Source organism: Macaca thibetana, chromosome 12, assembly GCF_024542745.1.
Source record: "Macaca thibetana thibetana isolate TM-01 chromosome 12, ASM2454274v1, whole genome shotgun sequence".
Classification (NCBI taxonomy): Eukaryota; Metazoa; Chordata; class Mammalia; order Primates; family Cercopithecidae; genus Macaca; species Macaca thibetana.
Window position 1 is genome coordinate 98,988,551 of NC_065589.1, and position 20,052 is coordinate 99,008,602.

At 37.4% G+C, this 20,052-nt stretch overlaps 1 protein-coding gene across 18 annotated transcripts in view; it reads left to right on the plus strand.

The window, feature by feature from the left end:
- GTDC1 (glycosyltransferase like domain containing 1) overlaps positions 1-20,052 on the plus strand; it is a 388,620-nt gene that overhangs the window by 346,567 nt on the left and 22,001 nt on the right. For 15 of the 18 annotated variants that reach the window (XR_007718269.1, XM_050751726.1, XM_050751725.1 and 12 more), the window contains one exon: positions 9,587-9,696. The exons of the other annotated variants lie outside the window; for them this stretch is intronic. Coding sequence is in view for 14 of the 15 variants with exons in the window: in XM_050751726.1 (XP_050607683.1) it covers positions 9,587-9,696 (110 nt within the window). In the remaining variant the exon portion in view is untranslated. The remainder of the gene's footprint in view (positions 1-9,586; positions 9,697-20,052) is intronic. 18 annotated transcript variants of the gene reach the window in all.

A 20,052-nucleotide genomic window follows, 5' to 3' on the forward strand; every position in this document is an offset into this window, starting at 1 on the left:
TGATTGACATCAAGTGAAGATTCTCTGTATTCATCTGGTTACATAAATAGCAAAATACACACAGGAGGAAGGAATACAAAGATGAGATTCACAGAGAGTTAATCTAGATTTAGAGTCAATTCAGTTTGCTGACTTTTTAGACTATGTGATAGACAGGGGAACCAGAGGTTAAACAACAACATGATCTCTGCCCTGGAGGAACTTAACAATGTAACAGACATGAGTAGGTAAAACTTTAAAAATGGGTTAGTTCCAAGAGATCATGTCCTTTGCACAGACATAGATGGAGCTGGAGGCCATTTTCCTCAGCAAACTAGGGCAGGAACAGAAAACCATACGTTGCATGTTCTCACTTACAAGTGGGAGCTGAACATTGAGAACACATGGACACATGGGGGGAAACAACACGCAGTGAGGCCTGTCAGATGGTTGGTAGGGGAGGAGGGAAAGCATCAGGTAGAATAGCTAATGGATGCTGGGATTAATACCTAAGCGATGGGATGATCTGTGCAGCAGAACACCATGGCACACGTTAACCTATGTGACAAACCTGTACATCCTGCACACGTACCCCTGAACTTAAATTTTTTTTAAAAAAGCACCTTGTTTTGCTGAAAAAAAAAGAAAAAATGGATTCGTTCCAAAAAGAGGATGAGCATGATAGGAATGGAAAGAAAGAGGCCTTGCTGAGAGATTTGGAATGACTGTATTTATTAGGTAACAGGAAAAACAGAAACTCCAGAAAAGAGAAATCTGAATGTTACAAAAAGAGCTAGATGTCACTTTTAGTATTGTTTGAAACATCAAAAAATTGGAAACAATTTAAGTGTCCGTTAGTAAGATAATTACTTTATATAAAAACTATGAGATGTATTAGAACTATTTTAAAATGAGATATCTATATGTGCTGATGTAGATAGATTTTCTGTTATATATTTGGTGAAAATGCAGTTTACATGACTGACATTGATCTCGTTTATAAAATGAGGAAGGTATTGTAAAAATAGGCTTATACAAATCTATATGTTTGCATATGCATAGAAATAGGTCTGGAAGCCTACCTACCAAACAGTAGTTGGTAGTGGTTACACTTGAGGAGTGGAATCAGGCAGGGTGAGGAGTGAGAGCTTTGAGTGCTTACTTCATTTATTTCTCAATTATTTGGATTTTATTACAATGGGCATGCATTTTGTTATAATTGAAATATTTATTAAATAATTATAGATTCACGTGCAGCTTAAAACTAAGAGAGTCCCCTCTGGTACTCTGATAATACATATGTTGGATCTTCTGTTTTTATCCCATAGGTCCCTGAAGTTTGGTTCTTTTATTTTTTTTTTTAAGTCTGTTTTCTTTCTGTTGTTCACATTGTATAAATTCTATTACTCTCAGGATCACCAATTCTATCCTCTGTAATCCTTTCTCTACCACTGAGTCCATCCAGTGAGGGTTGTTTTTTGTTTTTTGTTTTTTTTCTTTTAATTCTGTTACTGTATTTTTCAGTGCTATGATTTCCATGTAATAGTTGCTGAGATTGAGCGCTTTAGAACATGGTTGTAAGCTCCCTGGTTGTCAGAGTAAAGCAGGAAATAAGAATCATACATCTTCCTATCCAAGAGGTAGAGATACAACAATTCTTGCAAACGTCAAAGAGTTTCTTAAACTGGACCTTGGGAGAATGTCTAACTAGAGGAGGTGGACTGGACTACTGGGACAGCTCTCAGGGTAACTAGCAAGCAGTTTTAAATGTATTTCCTACATGTTTCTTGGAAGAAAACAATGTTAAATCCAAAAGAAAATCCGAATGATTAGTCAGTTTGAATTTACAGCCCCGGTTACCACATTTGACAAGGAGAAACTTGATTACAGAAAATGGGAAGACTTAGTAATGAACTGGAGAGAGGAGAGTTTAGTTTCATAGAGTCTCCCCAGTCTGAGAGGAAGTAATTACATACATTGTGCCGTTTTTAAATTATGTGGGATGGTGACTGCTGCCTAAGTAACATCCCAGGAGTAGGGAAGACTCCATTCGTCTTAATTAAGACACTTCATGGCCCTCCAGTTCTTTGAGGCATGGGTTTCTACAGGCTTACTGGCCAGAGTTGCAGAGAAAGGAAATTCATTGGCAAGTTAGACAGCTGAATAAAAATGACTGTATACAATATCCAGTGAGATTGGAAATCCTGTTGAAAAGAAACAACCTGGGGAGTCTAAGCTTTTAGCAGTGGAGGGATTTAGAAGAAATCTGTTGTGGAGTGGACCTAGTGGGAAAAATGATTTATTGAAGATGGTTCTCACTGCATGGCCTGCAGGATGGAACGAGTGGGAAGATTTAACTGGGGAGAAGGTCGTTAGGTTGTCATTGTAATGCAGTATTTGAAAACTAAGCAAAGATCATTTCTAAGCAAACAGATTACAGTCAATGGTGTCAGAAGTAGGAGAGAGCATAACAAGCATGAGAATCAAGGAGGGCAAAGGTGGGAATTGGTGTTATTAGAGAGCACTTTCATCCAAGAAAATGAGAATGGGAATAGCAAAGCTATAGAGAAAACCCAGGAGATGAGGAAAGAGGAACACAGCTAAGGTGAAATGATCTGTGAAAAGTCACCCAAAAACAGTACATTATTGAAAACTTTCTTGTCAATAAGTATTATCAGGTAAAGGGGTATTTTGAAGATGCCAAATATGTGAATGGCGAATTGTGGAGTAAGAGTAGGATCACAGACTTCAGGAAGCAAACTGAATATGAGAAAAAAGCAAAATGGAAGATCTTAGATTGCTCATGGACTTTGAATTTTGAAAGACAGACACATCTCCTGCTATTAAAAAGAAAGTTGAGAATATGAATATGTACAGACGGCATGAAACCCTGATACACATAGAATTTAATTTTTTGATAACTTAATTTCTGTATGATGGCCCATTTCAATATGATGATAGAAATCTCAAGCAGTTCAAGATTCTCTGTCTTCCATTTTCCCGATCCCCATTCCTCATGGGCCATTGCTAATGGATCCCTTGCTTCTGTCTGTCTGCCTACAGCTCTGTGATCCTTCCATGACACTCACAGAAGCCACACTTCCACTTTTATACCCACCATGGCTCAGGAATCTCTTGAGGCTGTTTCCAGTACTGTCTGCCTGGTGACATAGACTCAAACATTCACTCTCTAGAGTCGTGCTTCTTTCTCTAGAAGCATAGTGCATGGCCTCTGGGACTCTCAGAGCTCTGTTCTCCTCTGCTCCTGTCCGTCAGTCCCTTGTGTTTCTTGCCTGGAAGCAGAGTGGAGGCACGGTGTAGGAGGGTGCATGCTACACTCTCATAGTGTTTTGCCTACTTATTTGTACCTGTTTGAAGGGATTTTAGGTGTTCTGTAAACACTTAAGAAGACTGCTCCTTTTTTTGGTTGAGGGGCTTCCTCCCCCTCTCCTCCATCCCATGTCTTTCCTGAAGCAGTGAAAATAAAACATCTTACCATCTTGAATATCTTTGGATTCAGGGGAGTAGACCTGGAATAAATTGATTAAAATTTATACCGTTAAAATAACTACAAATACAAAAGATGGAGAGAATGAGAGCGTATTGTATTCTTCAGGGTGCCAGACATTTCTTCATTACTCACAACAGACTCTTTAAATGTAGCTATTGTTATCCCATTTTAAGGATGAAGAAGCACGTTGCACATGGTTATGTAATGTATCTGCTGGTCTTACCGGCCTGCTGCTAGACAGAGGCAGAGCTGGTTCTTTCTGAACTGTCCTTTCTACCCTCCCTCAAAAAGCAAAGTTAAAGGGTGGAATGCAGTGTGAACATTTGCAGAAAGCCACATGGATATTGTTGGTCTTTGTCAACTCTAAGTAAATGATGGTGAGGAGCACCTGTAGGGTTAAAGAAAGCACTGGTCGTAGCCAAAAGAGAGAAAACGAGCAAGAGCAAAAGAGACAGAGAGAAGTTGAGAAATCAGTGGCTAACGAGACTACTGTCTGAATTACGTTCAAAGCACTATGACACAGCACGTGGGAAGCAGAAGCTGCAGGTGTGGAGGGAAAGCAAAACTGATCCCTGGTGTGTCAGGCATGCAGAGAGGAGTGAAGAGTGTGTGGCCCTCGAAAGCATGGTGGAGAAGTGGGTAATTCTAACAGTTAGCACAGGGTGGTAAATAGAAGCCTCATGTTTCTGAATAAGGAGCACATCACTGGATTTGGAGGTGAAGTGCTATTTCATAATGGGAGGTAAAGATGAAGTTTAGCAGAATATCAGAAAGGTGAAGAAATTTGATACCATTGTGTTGGAGAGACCATAATTCCATATTGCTTCTCCATATCTTTGTTGCCATCTATTATCCAATGAGTTTGAACCTCAAGTAACAAGAAACTAAAGAATGTTTATGATTTAATGATCTGGAAATGTTACTGTGGGCTGAAGGCACCAACTCTTGTTTTTCATCTGATTATATGTGGGAAGGAAAAAAAAGTCAAAAACTGCCTAAAAGAAAATGACTTCATAGTGATTAGATGTAATTTCAGATGCAGACTGAGTCTCTTCTGTGTGATCATAAATGAAGGAATAGTTATATTTGTATGACCACTTGGTTGAGAGGCTGAAGTAAGATTATGATCAGGTGCTTAACATGGAATCTGGAATGTAACAGGAGCTCTATAAATGTAACTCGCTTTTCCTACACCTTCATTTATTCAACAAATATTTATAGAGGAGCTAATTTTATGCCACAGATAATGTGTTAGGATAGGACACATTATGCTGCAGTAATGAAGACACTCCCCCACCCCAAATCTCAGTTGCTTAAACCCAACGAAAGTACATTTCTCTCACCTACTCAAAGTCTGCTGCATGTTTAGGTGGCTTTACAGGGCAACTCTCCCCCATGTGGCCACCCAGACTGCATCACTCTTTAAAATTAATCCTCTAAACACAAGACATCTTAAGGTCCACCACAGCAGAGAAATATCTAGCCAGAACTGCTTTTAGATTCTTTTGTCTGAAAGTGGCATACATCAACCCATTGGCCAGAAGTAGTCCAATGTCCTTATACTACTGGAAGAAGATGAAGATGGAGTCTTCTGTGTGCTCTGAAAGAGAGAATGAGTGGATATTGATGAACACAAGTAGTATCTACCACTATTTAGCTAGGTGCTGGGTCCTTAGTTGTAAACAAAACAAGTAACATTTATCCTTTCCTGATGGAGCTCTCAAGCCAGAGTGACATGCTCCTGGGAACACTATAGCATTCATAAAGAACCAGTGTTCTGCCCAAGCAAGGGAAGAAACTAAAGAGACTGTATTCAATATGTATAAAGTTATGTGGAAAAATAGGAAAGGATAACAGTTCAGTGTAAGTGACAAGTATGGAGAACTTAGAAATCCTCAATAAATATTTACTGAATGAATGTTAAGTGATGAATAAGAAGAAATTTAGCTCTAAGAAACTAAACTGGAAAAGCAACAGAGAGAACAGATATAGGAATAAAAAACACATGGAAACAGTTTATGCTTTTCAAATGTTCTGAATAATATTTGGGAATAAAAGCTGTTCTTGCTGTATCTACTGCTTCCAGTAAGCTTGAAATATTTCTGCGCTGGTCTCTTCTGCCATAGTGGTGGTGCAGAGGAATGAATTCCCAGCCAGACTGTTTCATTCTTACCTACTCAAGAGTATGAAAATTGTTGGGAAGCTTGGACTCTGACTTATCCTCTGGAATATTTTGTGAAGACTTAAATTGTCTTGATTGGCAGCTGTCAAATGTATAGGGATTATAGGAAAGGAGGATTTATGCTGCTGTAAATACTGAAAATGTTACAGGGCTAAGCAAAAAGTCTAGTAATTTTATGGTGGAATATTAGAGATGGATAATTTCTTAAAAGCATTAAAATGATTTCTATAAAGATGTTTATTAAAGAAAAAATAGAAAACATGCCAAAAAAAAAAAAAAAAAAAAAAAAACGTAACAACCCCTAAAGATAATTTCCAATAACTTTTGGTATACCTATCCCAAACTTTCCTAGACATACACACTCATTTGTCTTAGAAAAACACGTCACGCAGATCATGCCACTCTGTCATCTCCCTTTTACTTTACAGTATTTCTTGAATATTTTTCTACTTCAAGAAGTATATTTATGCAATTTTTTTTAATGGCTGCATGGTATTGCATCATATATGTGTGTCAAAATACATTTACTTATCATTCCATTAGGTCATTTACAGATGGTTGCTATTGTAAACAATGCTGTTATGAACATACTCTAGCTGAATTTCTATGCACATCTTTAATTATTTTATAGAATAACTTTCCTAAATTGCAATGACTTGGGGAAAAGTCATGTATATTTTGAGGCTTATTATTTACATTATCAAATTACCCTTTAAAAGATTGTTTCAGTTTACATTCCTACCAGCAGTGGATGAGAATAAGAGTGTTTAGGAGCCCATAAATCTACAAATATGATTGTAGCGAATTGGGCATACCATTGTACGTATGTTTAATATTGATAGATGTTAGCAGAAAGAGGCACTCAGTATATTACCTTTAAATCCCACATTCTACATATTGAATGCTTTATTCTAAAATCATATGTATGAGAGTTTCACATTAAGTTTTCTAGAAAGGAATTTAAGACAAATTCACATATTATGCTAAATGGGTTCATTAATGTCATAGGCTCTGGGGTAAAATCTCTGGATGATCCATTGGATAGCTAGAATGAGTTCTTTACTAAACAAAATATATTGAGCTCTGCCATTGAATATCATCTGTGCCTTGATATATGGCTGTAGCCAAATATTTGTGTGTATATCTTTAATAATTGAATGTTAGGCAATTTCTCGTTTTTCTAAAAAGAAAACCCCAATTTTTTTTTCAACTAAATTGATTATATTAAAGTTTGCATGACATAGATGAAATAAATTTGTATATTTATAGTATGTAATTTACTAATTTAGACATAAATAATACTTTAAATGCATACTGTAAGTAATAATTTTTAGAAGTATTGCTCTTTTCCCACCCTTACATTTCATGAAGCAGTTTTGGTCCAATTCCCCCTTCCATGCATTCTTGACCTCATAATGGTGGCACCTCTTCAGGCAACTGGCCTGTTTTTACCACCTGTCATCTGGAATTGAGTGTAAGTAGCTTGGGGTGCAGGACTTTGTGAAACTGTATGATGGAAATCTTTTCCCCAACTATAAAAAAAAGAAGAAGAAAAAAAAAAAAAAAACGCACTTACTACTTATCTCCAGTAACCACTTAAATCTGTTACTTTTTTAGTGATTTTTAAAATGCTTGTTTTCGACAACATCCAGCACTTAGAATTGTTAGGTCATGTCTCCCAAAATAATTACCAACTCAATATTAAATTCCTTTGTTTCTGTTTTTACCAGTCCCATCGAGTGAATGATTGCTAAAACCATCCAAAACTCTCATCAGTTGTTTCAGGCTAATCCATGTTCCCTAAACAGCACTTTGTTTAAAATAAAATAATTGAGAGAGTGCCTGGTATTATGAGAGACTTTATAAGGACTTTAGTATAATATGCCTCTTTTTCTGAGGGATAACGTTGGGAATGAAAAAATCTCACCTTACATTCAGTCGTATATTACAGTTTAAACAAAAAAAGGGGATTCACACAAATCTCTTTTGTGTTCTTATGCAAAGTAACTATTGAATATGAAAGCTTTTGTCCACCTATAGGAAATAGCTAAAGAATACAGCAGGATTGTAATACATTTATCTTGTATAAAAACACTGAAAATTGAGGTTTATAAAGCCTGCTGCTTTGAAAATATTCACACTGGAATCTTTTAAGAACTACAGCTCTACCCGATTAAACCTCCTCCCAACTCCAAACCTCGTCTACTTTTACTTTAATATCAAAAAATAAAAATAAAAAACCCAGCCATATTTAGAATATAAGGTCTCTTAGGTATCCGTAGCCAAAATTTTGGAACTCAAAATGAAAAATTTAGAGAACTGAATGGCTAGATTTCCCTATGGTGATACTCCCGCTTTAAGATATGTTATTTCCAATCTTTTCATCTAAGTATTTCCTAGAGAATCAGACTAAAAGAACATTTTATAGATTAGGTAGGTGGCAGCTATTTGATTGATATGGTTGAAGATGGCATATGGCATATTCTTTACTTTCAGACTGTTTTGAGTCTTTGTTCTTGCCCATAGCAGTAGTATCTATGAGAACTATCCAGAAACTTCCCAATGGTACATGTATGTAAAACACATCATCTTATAAAGCAATGAACATTTTACCATTGCATTCTTTATTATTTGAACTAAATCAAACTGAGAGATATAGAACTTAAATGGCTATAGAACTCTAATTGTATAAGATATTATAATTTCATAAGATTATAAATGCTGTTTTAAAATGTTAATTAGAAGATACATTTGTTTTAATTCATGATACTGAAAATATTGACTGAATTGTGAATTAACACATTTAGGGTTGCAGATGTCATTTTCCTGAGATTTCCTGAATGATGTAATTTTCATATTTCATATAGCAGTTTGATCAATTTACAGATTTATTTTACATAATTAGTAAACGGGAAATTCAATTGCTGATACATAACTATTTTTCCATAATGTAAAAAAGAAGTTAAAATTCTGAATTATAAATAAAAACCAAATATTTTGAAGACATCTGGTCCACATCTGTCTGAAATAAGATAATTTAAAACAGTGTAATTAAATGCAAGAAATACTGAAATATTCACACCTTAGGATGTTAAGAAAAAAAAAAACTCACTTCATTTTGATGTTATTTGTTGAATTGTAGAATTTTTTTAAATTTTAGTGTCCTTTAGCCTCTCATTTTGTCATTTACAAAGAAGACTGACAAGCTAAACAAAAAACAATCCATGTGTTCCAAAGCCTCTACTAAATGAATTATCTTTATTACTATTCTTTTGTATGTGCATAACTCCACTCCTAAGTTAATACTCAGCAGACATAGACCCAGACCTACCTCCTTTTGATGTATTTATAATTCTCCATTCAATTATTTAAAATGAGAGATTAGTGAGAGGGTCTCTAATCTCCCTAAATTGTGCGTTCCTTGTGGGCACAAAGGAGCTCAGTAAATGTGAGAGGAAGGTATTCAGACCTATGGAAATGAAAAGCATCGTTGGTACATTCTTATGATCATTGGAGAGTCAGCCTTTGAAGATTGGTCTTTTCTTAAATTAAAAAAAAAAAGTTTATTTTTAACCTTTGTTAAGTAGAAAATTAACCATTTTAGGGAAAAGTAAATACACTATACTTTCTGTAGTCTAGCCTTAAGATGTGAAAAGGCAGATTTCTCCTTTAAGGCTGCAGATCCTTAAAACTTCAATAGGTCTGGGTTCTGATCATAAGAGACAAGTTTGTGGACATGAAAACACTGCTGATGCTATAGTGTGAGGTTATAGGAAGAAATCTCTGCTTGGATACCAGAGGCTCCCCAACCAGCAATAGACCATGAAAAAAATTGATACTGTAGGAAGTGAAACCACTTTTCCTAACACATGCCCTGAGGTAACACAAGTTATATTTCGTGTGTTTATTTCCAGGGAGCATGATAAAGATCCAGAAAGCTTTTTTAAGGTATTAATGCATCTTAAAGACTTAGGACTCAATTTCCACGTGTCTATCCTTGGAGAAACCTTCACAGATGTCCCAGGTACCTCTGTTGAATTTTCTAATGTGTATTTTTATAGATGATATAAGCTCTACAACGTAAGTATTAATTTCCATGTTTCCCTTTGTTAGAATAATCAAGATAAGCACTGTTAACCAAAAGATTATACGATGGCATTAAAGTCTGATTCAATTTAAAAAATACATAAGTAAGCATTCTTTGATTTAAGTTGAGAATGTGAAGTCATCTCTTTGATCAAATATAGTTTGTACAATGCATCTTGATGTTAAAAAAATATATTACTTTAGGCATCTTAACACTTAAAGAAAGTGGGAATTTGTAATTGGATATATATAACCTCTCACCTCTGGGGTCACTGGTTTGAATCCTGCTCACATGGGTATTGGCTGAAATACATTAACATCTGTTAGGTGGCCTATGTAAAGCATTTTGGCATCTAACTTGTAATATGGAATGGACTGTAGTCCATGTCATAGTTGTCATTGGTTCGTGCCTTGTTTATTGAACTTGAGAAAGAGAAAAATCAGAAGCTGATAGCAGCAGATCCTCTTTTTATTAATGGCACATGGAGCCTTTTCAAAGAGCCATTTCCTTCACCCTGCATCCTCACTGGTCACATTTGGGTCAGTAAAATGAGGATTCATAAGCATACAAGTTATACCAGTATTCATGTTTTTTAAGCTTTGGGTGTTCAGCATTATTTGAAAAATCAAATGTACAAGCAACAATATTTCAGAAGTAACAAGCCATTGTGCATTATAACTCCTAAGGAACATCTAAAGTTTACTTTCACTTAGCAAGTGCTTCTTGATTCTAGTAGTGTCAGGAACTATACCCAGCGTGCATCTCAGTAGCCTTGTCTCATATGGCTCATTGTCTGCCCTCTGCAGCTGTGGATACTGACCTTTTCCCAGTTCCCCTAAGACACCAGGTTTCTTCAGACCTTTGGACGTTTGCCTGTTCATTTCTATTTCATCCTTTTGATCTCAGCTCAGGGGCATTTTATTTTGCTGTGAAGCTTTGTCATGATTTCTCAGCACCCCATACTTTGTCTTCATGGTACTTATCTCAGTTATAAATTTATATATGTATAAATTTTTTCAACTCTTTCATGCATATGCACATAAGCACACATGGCCCATACACACTGGAATGTAAATGCTATGAGGACAGGGACTGTATCTGTCGTGTTCATCATTGTACCCCAAAGCCCAGTGCAGTGCTTGACACAATGATGGAGCTCAGTGAATATTTATTGGACAAATAAGTAAAAATAATGCAAACTCCCTGCTCTCAAGAAATTTATCATTTTTTTTTTTTGAGAAGGGAACACTTGTGCCTACACATAGGCAACAGAGGATGAAACACAAGGTAATACAATTATACAGTTATCTAAGCCACACAGGTGGTTTTGAGTGTTAATTGAAGGGCTGGTACTTGAATAGCCAGAAAAGAAAGATTAAGTTATTCCAAAAGGGGAAACCACATGGGGAAAGCACAAGAAGTCAACATTTTGGAAAAGGTGATTAAATGAGAGAAAAACTTCAGTGATGAGTGCTGTGAGGTCATTAAACAGAACAGGAGATTCTACATGCAGACCTTAATAAGGATGTTGGTATGTGCATTACACGGGTAGGGCAGGGCCCACATGTGAAGGAGCTTGATAACCAGAGTAGACTGGGCAAAGGTAAGGAATAGGGAGCCTAGATCTTGAACAGGGAAGAAATATGATGAAACCTGGATTTTAGGAAGCTGTGTCTTGCAATGATGTGTAGACAGAATCACAGTAAGACCCTCTGGTAGTAATCCCAGTGTGATCCTATAAGGTGCTGGCAGAGAAATCAGTGAGAGGGCTCTATGAGAGGGATATTCTCAAGGAAAGCAAAGAAGAGAATTTGATAGATGGGTGGCTGTAGAGAAGGAAGGAAAGAAAAGATCACCTCATTTGCAAAGCTGAGAAGTTCAGTTTTGTTTGTACCAGCTTTGAGGTGTTTGTGGATGGACTGAGAAACAATGCTGGAGGAAATTCCCCCCATCAGAAAGCTTCTTAGCTGGTTTTACCACTGGGTACTTTCAGGCCACCACTACAAAGAAGACTCGGTTTTTACTCAAAAGCCTAAGTTTTGGGATTACATCTCTCCTCTCCCACACATTGACCTTGAGCTATTTAGAGCAATACGGAGGGTTGAAAACAGGATGTGGAGCAGTTAGGGGTCCAAGTACTTAGTGCTCAGTAATTACAGGTGACTAATTATTGTTCACTTTGGCTTCGCTTCCACACATACTTACTGAGCACTGTGGAGGGGGCATTCCACAGTGAACAGCGCTCAGTTTCCCCTTCTGGGATCTCTGTCTAACTGGGATGCTGTGAAATACACAGGGAGTACTGTGAAAGCCCACAGGAAGGGATAGCATATTGTCTATACACGTGCTTCTGTTACTCCTAGTAGCAACAGAGATTTTCTTCTGCCTCAGCCACTGGTTCATCTCTACCATTTCAAATGTGTATTGACTCTTCACGACCACGGCACTTCACCTTGCACAGAGAAGGAGCCCGGGTGTGGAATGGATGAAAGAGCTGGTAGCTTTCCAGGTTGTGCCCTTAGAAGGCCGTTTTGCTGGTCTCTACAACAAAGGCTTCCTAACAGGCCATTCTGTGTCACTTCAGCCATTATTGTCACCCCTCTAGCTTATGTAACAGATTCTTAGATAGCATTTACTGTATTCCATGTGTTGTTCTAAGCTGTTCATGAATATTAACTCTCTAACCCTTTATAACAATCCTGTTCAGTATTGCTATCTCCATTGTTTCCCAGGTGGAAAAACAAATAGGCCACTCAGCTAGGCAGTGCTTTAGCCACTGAGCTATACTGCTTTTTCATGTTCTTTTTTTCTGACCCAACTGTTTCTCTAACTTTAAACATTAATTTTTCCCCAACTCACCATTCAGCACTCCTAGTCTCTTATCTAGTGCTTCCACAAAAAGAATTACCTAGCTGGCATGCATTTCTTTGTCTGAGATCTCTTTGGGTACTACATTAGCATTTCTGGCCGGGTGCAGTGGCTCACACCTGTAATCCTGGCACCTTGGGAGGCCAAGGTGGGTGGATCACCTGAGGTCAGGAGTTCAAGACCAGCCTGGCCAACATGGTGAAACCCCATCTCTATTAAAAATACAAAAATTAGCCAGGTAGTGCACGTGGGTAATCCCAGCTACTCAGGAGGCTGAGGCTGGAGAATCACTTGAACCTGGGAGGCAGAGGTTGCAGTGAGCCAAGATCATTCCATTGCACTGCAGCCTGGGCAACAGAGTGAGACTCTGTCTCAAAAAAAAAAAAAAAAAATTATATATACTATGTGATACCCAGCCAGAACAATTGCTCTTAACACTGTTAACATTTGTAAGGATATGGTTCTCTTGTAAATAATTGCAATTATTATGCTAGTAATAACTTCCATTAATTGAAAATGTGCTTTCTTGGCCATTTGTGTGATTATTTTATGTAATGCTCATGATACTCCCATTGAGGGTAGGTATTACCCTATCCCATTTTATAGGTAGAGAAGCAGACTCTGAAAGCTTAAGTCACGTTGATTACATTGCCTATAAGTGAGTCAAGCTTTTCTCTTATACATACAAGCCAGAAGGATTGGAAAACCAAGAAAGGCTTGGAAAACCAGGACCACTGATTACTCTGCAGCTTTGTTTTCTTTCCCTCTCTAAAGAGCTCTTGGGGGAAAAGTAGCACACCACTGAGAGATGGCATTAGTGCCAAGTTTTACTGCCCTTTTTGATGAAACATTCATCACTAAATTTCTTTTGAAAACTGTAATTCAGCAACTTTGTAGAGTCTCTATACTGTTGATTGTTTTTAAGCAAAAATTATGTTGTTACAAAGTTTTTGTAATCCTTTTCCTAAAAAGAATAGTAGAATTAAGAGTGTCCGTTATAATTTATAGCACTACACTTTATAGGTCTTTTGCATCATCTCTTCATTCTACAGGAGATGAGAGATCTAGAATCAGTGACTTTTCCAAGGTGGGTGAGATGGGCAGTAGATAGTGGCAGGGTTTGGAGTGGAACCTGGGAGTCAGTTTTCCTCAGCCCTAGTCACTGCTATATTTTTTCAATAAATGTTTTTAAAGTACGTTCTTTGCGCCAGGCACTGTTCGACATTTAGGATGCAATGGTGGTGAATGAAGTAGACATGTTTTGTGACATTTGAAACTTGTAGTCCCACTCCAGTGCTTTGTTCATCACTTACAAGAACATTCCTTAAAAATGATAGAACTGACATTTCTTAAGCACATAGCATGTGCTAGACACTGTTCTCAGCCCTTTACGCATAGTCTTCACAATAGCCCTGTGAATTAGGCACTGTTGGAATTACCATTTACAGCTGAAAAAAGTAAGGCACAGGGAGGTTAAGTCACTCGCCAGAAACCACCCAATCAGTCTACCTCAAAGGCAAATGCTCAGCCTGTGCTCTACAAGGAAATTCACAAAATCATCTGTTTTACAGGTAAGAAAGCAGGAGTTGATAATGGTGAGAAATTCCTGGCCACTCATGTGAAATGTGTAGGGGAAAAAAACATAGTACACATAGGGTTCAGTACTACCTACAGTTTCAGGCACGCAATAGAGGTCTTGCAATTCATCCCCTGTGGATAAGGGACAGCTATTTCATTGCCTGTAATACTCTTGCTGGAAACAACCCAGCTGGTATCTGTAGACACATCTAGCAACTATGTCCTGGAAAGCACAGCAGATATGAAGTGGAGGTAGTCTCTGTAGAAATGGAGTTACTTATCACTTACAGGTGACTTGGCATTTTGAAAAGCTTTTAGTGGTTTTCAACCAGAGATTCCCACCTCTACTTCCAGGGACATTTGGCAATGTCTGAGACATTTTTGGCTGTCACAACTGTTGCGCAGTGGGGTGGTGCTCCTGGCATCTAGTAGGTAGAGGCCAGAGGTGCTGCTAAACATTCTGTGGTATACCAGACAGCCCCCATGGCAAACAGTTATCCAACCTAAAATGTCAGTAGTGCCTGGATTGAGAAACTGATCTGTGGGAATTGAACTCAGCAAACCAGGCTTGGGACTGGGTCTCTTGAAGCTTTCTAAGTTAACCCATGTTCATCCATCTGTGCAATAAAAAGGAGGAGATGGGAAAGGGAAATAATAATAAAATCACCTGCCCTATCAGCTTCAGTGAGTTATAATGAGGATTTCAGCACAATTAGATAATTTGAGGGAAAGTGCTTTCTAAACTACTATGCAGATTTTATTATAGGATTCGTGGACTTGCCTCCAGAGTTTGTACATGGAATGAGTTTTTAATGCATTTTGGATCCATAGGAGACATGAATGATCCTATACTTTAAAAGTTCATTTTGTTTTTATTCAGAAAATTGGAAAGGTCATTCTGCTACATAAAGCATCTGCATCAGACTCCATATTACAAATGAACCAAAAAGCCTAGAAGCTCCTCAATGCAAATATTTGAGTTTTGGCCAGTTCTCATGATAAGGTCACATTGTTAGCCCTTGAGATTATTTAAAAAAAAAAAAAAAGAACAAAATGCTTAAGATATCAAATAAGTGGAATGTGTTTGTATACTTAATAGTTTCCCACAAATGGTAATTCTAAACAAAATATTCTTTTCTGTGAACTGCCAAAGCCTTAAACAAGCGTTCTTCTTTCCATGCTGCAGACATGGTGGGAAAAGGAGTTTTAGCTTTAGACATTAGGGCAGCCAGAAAGGTTACAAGGAAACCAAAAACCTGAACTATGGTTTTCGCAGACAGAAGTCTTTCTGTTTCACCTTTAATTTGAGGTTAAAAACAGTATATGGAAAGCTTCTGGTTAGTATCTGGTATGACAATGGTTATTACTATGATCTTGGCATATTTCTGGTTCTTGGCTCTGGAGTCAAATGTTGGATAATTATATAACATTTCCCTCCACTTCCATCTTCTCCTTCACTAAGCTCCCAGCTCCTGTCTCATTTTCAGCAGAGCAACTATACTAAGGGGGAAATACTAGAAAGGTTCTAGGACACAAATAACATACATCACCCTAATATAAAGTTCTAAAATTTTGTCACAAGGAGAGCCTAGCAAAAGGAAAGTTACTAATGTATTGATAAATGCTGAATTATAAGAAGATTAGGCCAGGCACAGCGGCAGAGAGGGACCTTGTTGTCTCAAAACAACAACAACAACAAAAATATATTGAGATGAAGTTAATGTACTAGTCAGATTGAATAAACTGATTTTTCTCCAGACCATACCATTCCCTAAACCTTTTCCTTTTCCTTATGATTTTTTTTATCATTATTCATTTCCTAACATATAATTACTTACTGAGTTCCTGCTATGGTCTAGCACCACGTAAAGTATTGTGGATACCAAGAGATGAAGACATGGTTCCTCCCCTCTGGAATCTTACTGGCTCATTAGAAAACAAAAATATTTATATAATTACATTTTATTATATCACACTCTTGTTTATATTGTAACATTTTAATAATTTTGAATACATTATTTACAATGTTTATGGGCAAACCTTATAGCAGTCTAGTGATTTAACAAGTATTAACCTCCCCAAATTATAGCTGAGGAAATGACGCATATTAGCTCCATTTTAGTAGCATGGACTTGAAGTAGATTCTCAGTAGACAGAGCCACCTTCACATGATTCTTAGAAATGGACACGTAGTTACTTTCCCGAGAACATGATTGAGAAAGTCGGTTTTCAAGAATCTGAAATTCAAACTGAAGTCTTCTGTCTCCCAATCCTTTGCTGAAATAAAGAAATCAACAAAACATAATGGGAGAAGTAAGGAAGATTCAATTAAAGGTAGGCGTATAAGCTCCTGACAGAAAAAGAATACATGCTAAATAGAAATGATGGTATCCCTTAAGATAATTTATGAAGGTAACAAGGCTCCAGTTAGGGTGCCAGAATATTACTTTACATATCCTCACAAAGTGGTTCTAAAATCCAAACAAAATAAATAAATGAAAGGGCAAACTAGCAAAGGAATCACAAAGGAAAACATGTCCTACCAAATTCAGAACATGTATGAAGTGAGAACTTTTCAAAGAGTACCATACAGATTTAAAATATGAAAGTGAAAAAAAAAAGAAAAACGACTAGGCAGAAATGGAGAAGCAGAAATAAAACTTGTATATACATTTAAGAACCAACAAACATTACTAATACAAAATTTACTAATACACTTATCCCAGCTCAAAAACAGAGTATTTTTTCTTAGTGAAATCAGTTAATTGAATAAAATAAATAATGTTTATATGATAAAACAACAAATTATACATTTATAAGTAAAGGTTTGCAGTAGCATCAACACATTATTATAAGTACAGTAATCTACTAAATTCTTACTCCGTACCAAGCCAGGGCTAGGCTTTTACTGTGGTATCTCATTTTATATCACAGCAATCCCCTCAATAAGTATAATTACTCTCCCCTATGTATGGGTGAGGACACTAGGCTTTAGTTGAATAACTTGCCTGAGGTCACACAGCTAATAAACAAAAGAGATGATAATATCAGAAGAAATACTAAATCAACTTTTAGGGGAGAAGACTCTCTAATTTTACCAGTAATGAAATATATGTAAATACAAAAAAAAAAAATTATGAGCGAGCAGTTGCTTTGAACAAAACAATAAAAGTAAAGACTTGTAACTAAGACTAGCCCACTTGTGGGGCAACCTCTGCATGTATGGTGGTGATGATGTACATTATTTTTCCTGAACTGTATTACTCTACCTTTTGTTTGACTCAGTCATTTCACCAGGGAATGTATCCCACGGAAATAATTCCAAGAAGGAAAAAAACAGATGACAAAAGTTGTTCTTGCCTCGTTCTCTTCTCTACTGTCCCATAGCGAACAGGTGACTAAGATCTTACTCTTTCTTGATCGCATGCCTCATTCTGATTCTGTTGCCTCTTTTCCAGTTCTTGCCCTTTTCTTCTGGGCCCTTGACTCCTACAGAAGCTTCAGATTAGCCTCCCAGACTCTGGATACCTTGACACTGAGTTCATCTACTTGCTATCGTCAGTGTTCCTTCTAAACCTACAACGTCCAAGAAGATAATCATAATAGTATAACAATATTAAGTATTTGTGTCAGATTTTCTGCAGGATGAACTTAATTTCCTTTATAGCGGGGGAGGTTCTTCAGAATCTCACCCCAGACTAGCTCCTCATGAATTCCAGTTATCTTTGCCATTTCCGGAATACATCTGTGCCCTTACCCACCTCCATGTCTTGTGTTATTTGTTGCTTAAATTGCTTTCTTCCTCCCCATGTAGACAAAATCAAACCCTTTCTCCACCTGGTTAAATCCCAACTCTATAACTCTTCTCTTTCCTTCCTGTTGCTTCATGGCATCTGTACTCATTCCATCAGTTGCAAAGCATGTATCACGCTGCACTATAGTCACTTGGCTGCCATGACAGGGCCATGGTATAACTGACCGGAAGGCACTTTGTAGGTGAAGAGTAGAACTTTTGAAACAGCCCCACAGAAGAGGAGTCTGCAGCACTCCTGGTGGGAGCGCTACCCTGGCCCAGCTTTTATTGATAACCTAACAAGGGCGAGGTTCCCATTCAGTACCTGTGAAGCTATCTTTTCCTTTCTCAGGAAAGGCTTGTTAACTAGGCTGATACCCTTCCCTCCCAAATGCTCAAAACATTCACCAGCTGCAAATAACTGGTAACAACTCACTCTCATTCCTCAATGTGTCCTGTGAGAATCGTTCTTTTTTCTAGGATCACTCCCAGGCATGCCATCCCTGGGCTTAAAGTCTACTCCTGCAGCTTCTGTAAGTGGAGTAATATTTTCTACTGAAACCAGAAGATTCATTGCAACTCTTAAGGCAAGATCATCTGTCCATCCTACCAGGGAAGACCATGAGGATAATGAGTTCTGGAATACAGCTCCCAAAACATCTCTCAAGAAATTGTTCTCCAAAATTATAAGTATGAAAACATCACTGAGGGAAAGTGCTCTGTCATTTTCATAAACTGTCCTCAAAGTTTGAGAAATGTGCACTTGGAAAAGACCCAGGAAAATAAATTAATTAATAGAAAAGATCAACATTAATAGACAAATAGGAAATTGGAAACAGACCTTAATTTTGAAAGCCTATAAATGTATATGAGATTTAGGGTTGATGGGAGATCTTAGGATGTAGTTGCTATACTTGGTTTTGAGTTCCTATAGTTGTATACTGGTCATGATTTGGAGTGTGGTATGGTCAAAATAATATTTCCCCAATAAAAGACTATGGGGGAAGGCCTGCCTGTTTTAATATTCCTGTTTCCTGCAATGCCTATCAGAACAGGAGTCTCTGACAGAAAGCAGTACAACAGGGAATTAATATGAATATCTGGATCCAACTAGCGAGGTTTTCCAGCTATCTCTCTCCTTGGCTAAATTGTTACATTTCTGAAATGGAAACCATCAGATATATGCTGCCATGCAATGAACACTGTCCTGGAATTTATAAGGCTCAGGGTCTAGTTCCAGCTCTGCCACTGACTGGCCATGTCACCTCTTTCAGCCTTACTTTACTCATCTGTAAAATAAAGTCATTCTAAAGAAGTTAGAACTAGAAGAGACCTTGGAGACTAGGGTTTCTGAGCTTTTAAAATGCAGACTTAAAATCCCCACCCCCAAGGGGATTTTACTTAGTGACACTTTCTGAAATGTTTATTATAAAAACCATAAGCATAATAATTGTACTTTTTAAATACACTTTGTTTTCTACCTGTATTTTTTTTCACTTTTATTATAGGTTCAGGAGGTTACATATGCAGATTTGTTACAAAGGTATATTGAAAACACTTTTTATTCCTCATCATTCTGATATCTACCTGTGCTGCCAGTCACAATTATTCCAGCTACCCTGGTGTATGTTTTTGATCCCGTCATTTCCTCTTACTCGTTCTTCACCTTCAAGTATCCTATGGGAGCTTTTATTCTTTCTTGTTGAGTTTATCTTTAGGTCTTTGTGGGGCTGACTAAAAACACTCCTAAAGATGATCCCATGTATCTCACCTTCTCTTCTGATCTTATCACATTAAGTACAGCCTCAGTGTTCTGACCATCCTGGTATGGTTTCAGCTACCTTCCTAGCCTTACTTCAATCCTTAAACATGTATATCCTGCACTGTAGCCTAGATTAGTCGGTGTTCCCTGAAGATAGCTCATATGTCACCACCCAGTGCCCCTCCCTCCTCCTTATTGTCAAAGCTCAACCTATCTTCCAAGAGTCATCTCACCCACTTTCACAGGCCTTTCAAACACATGTGCTACCTCCTTTCTTTGAATGTCCATGGGA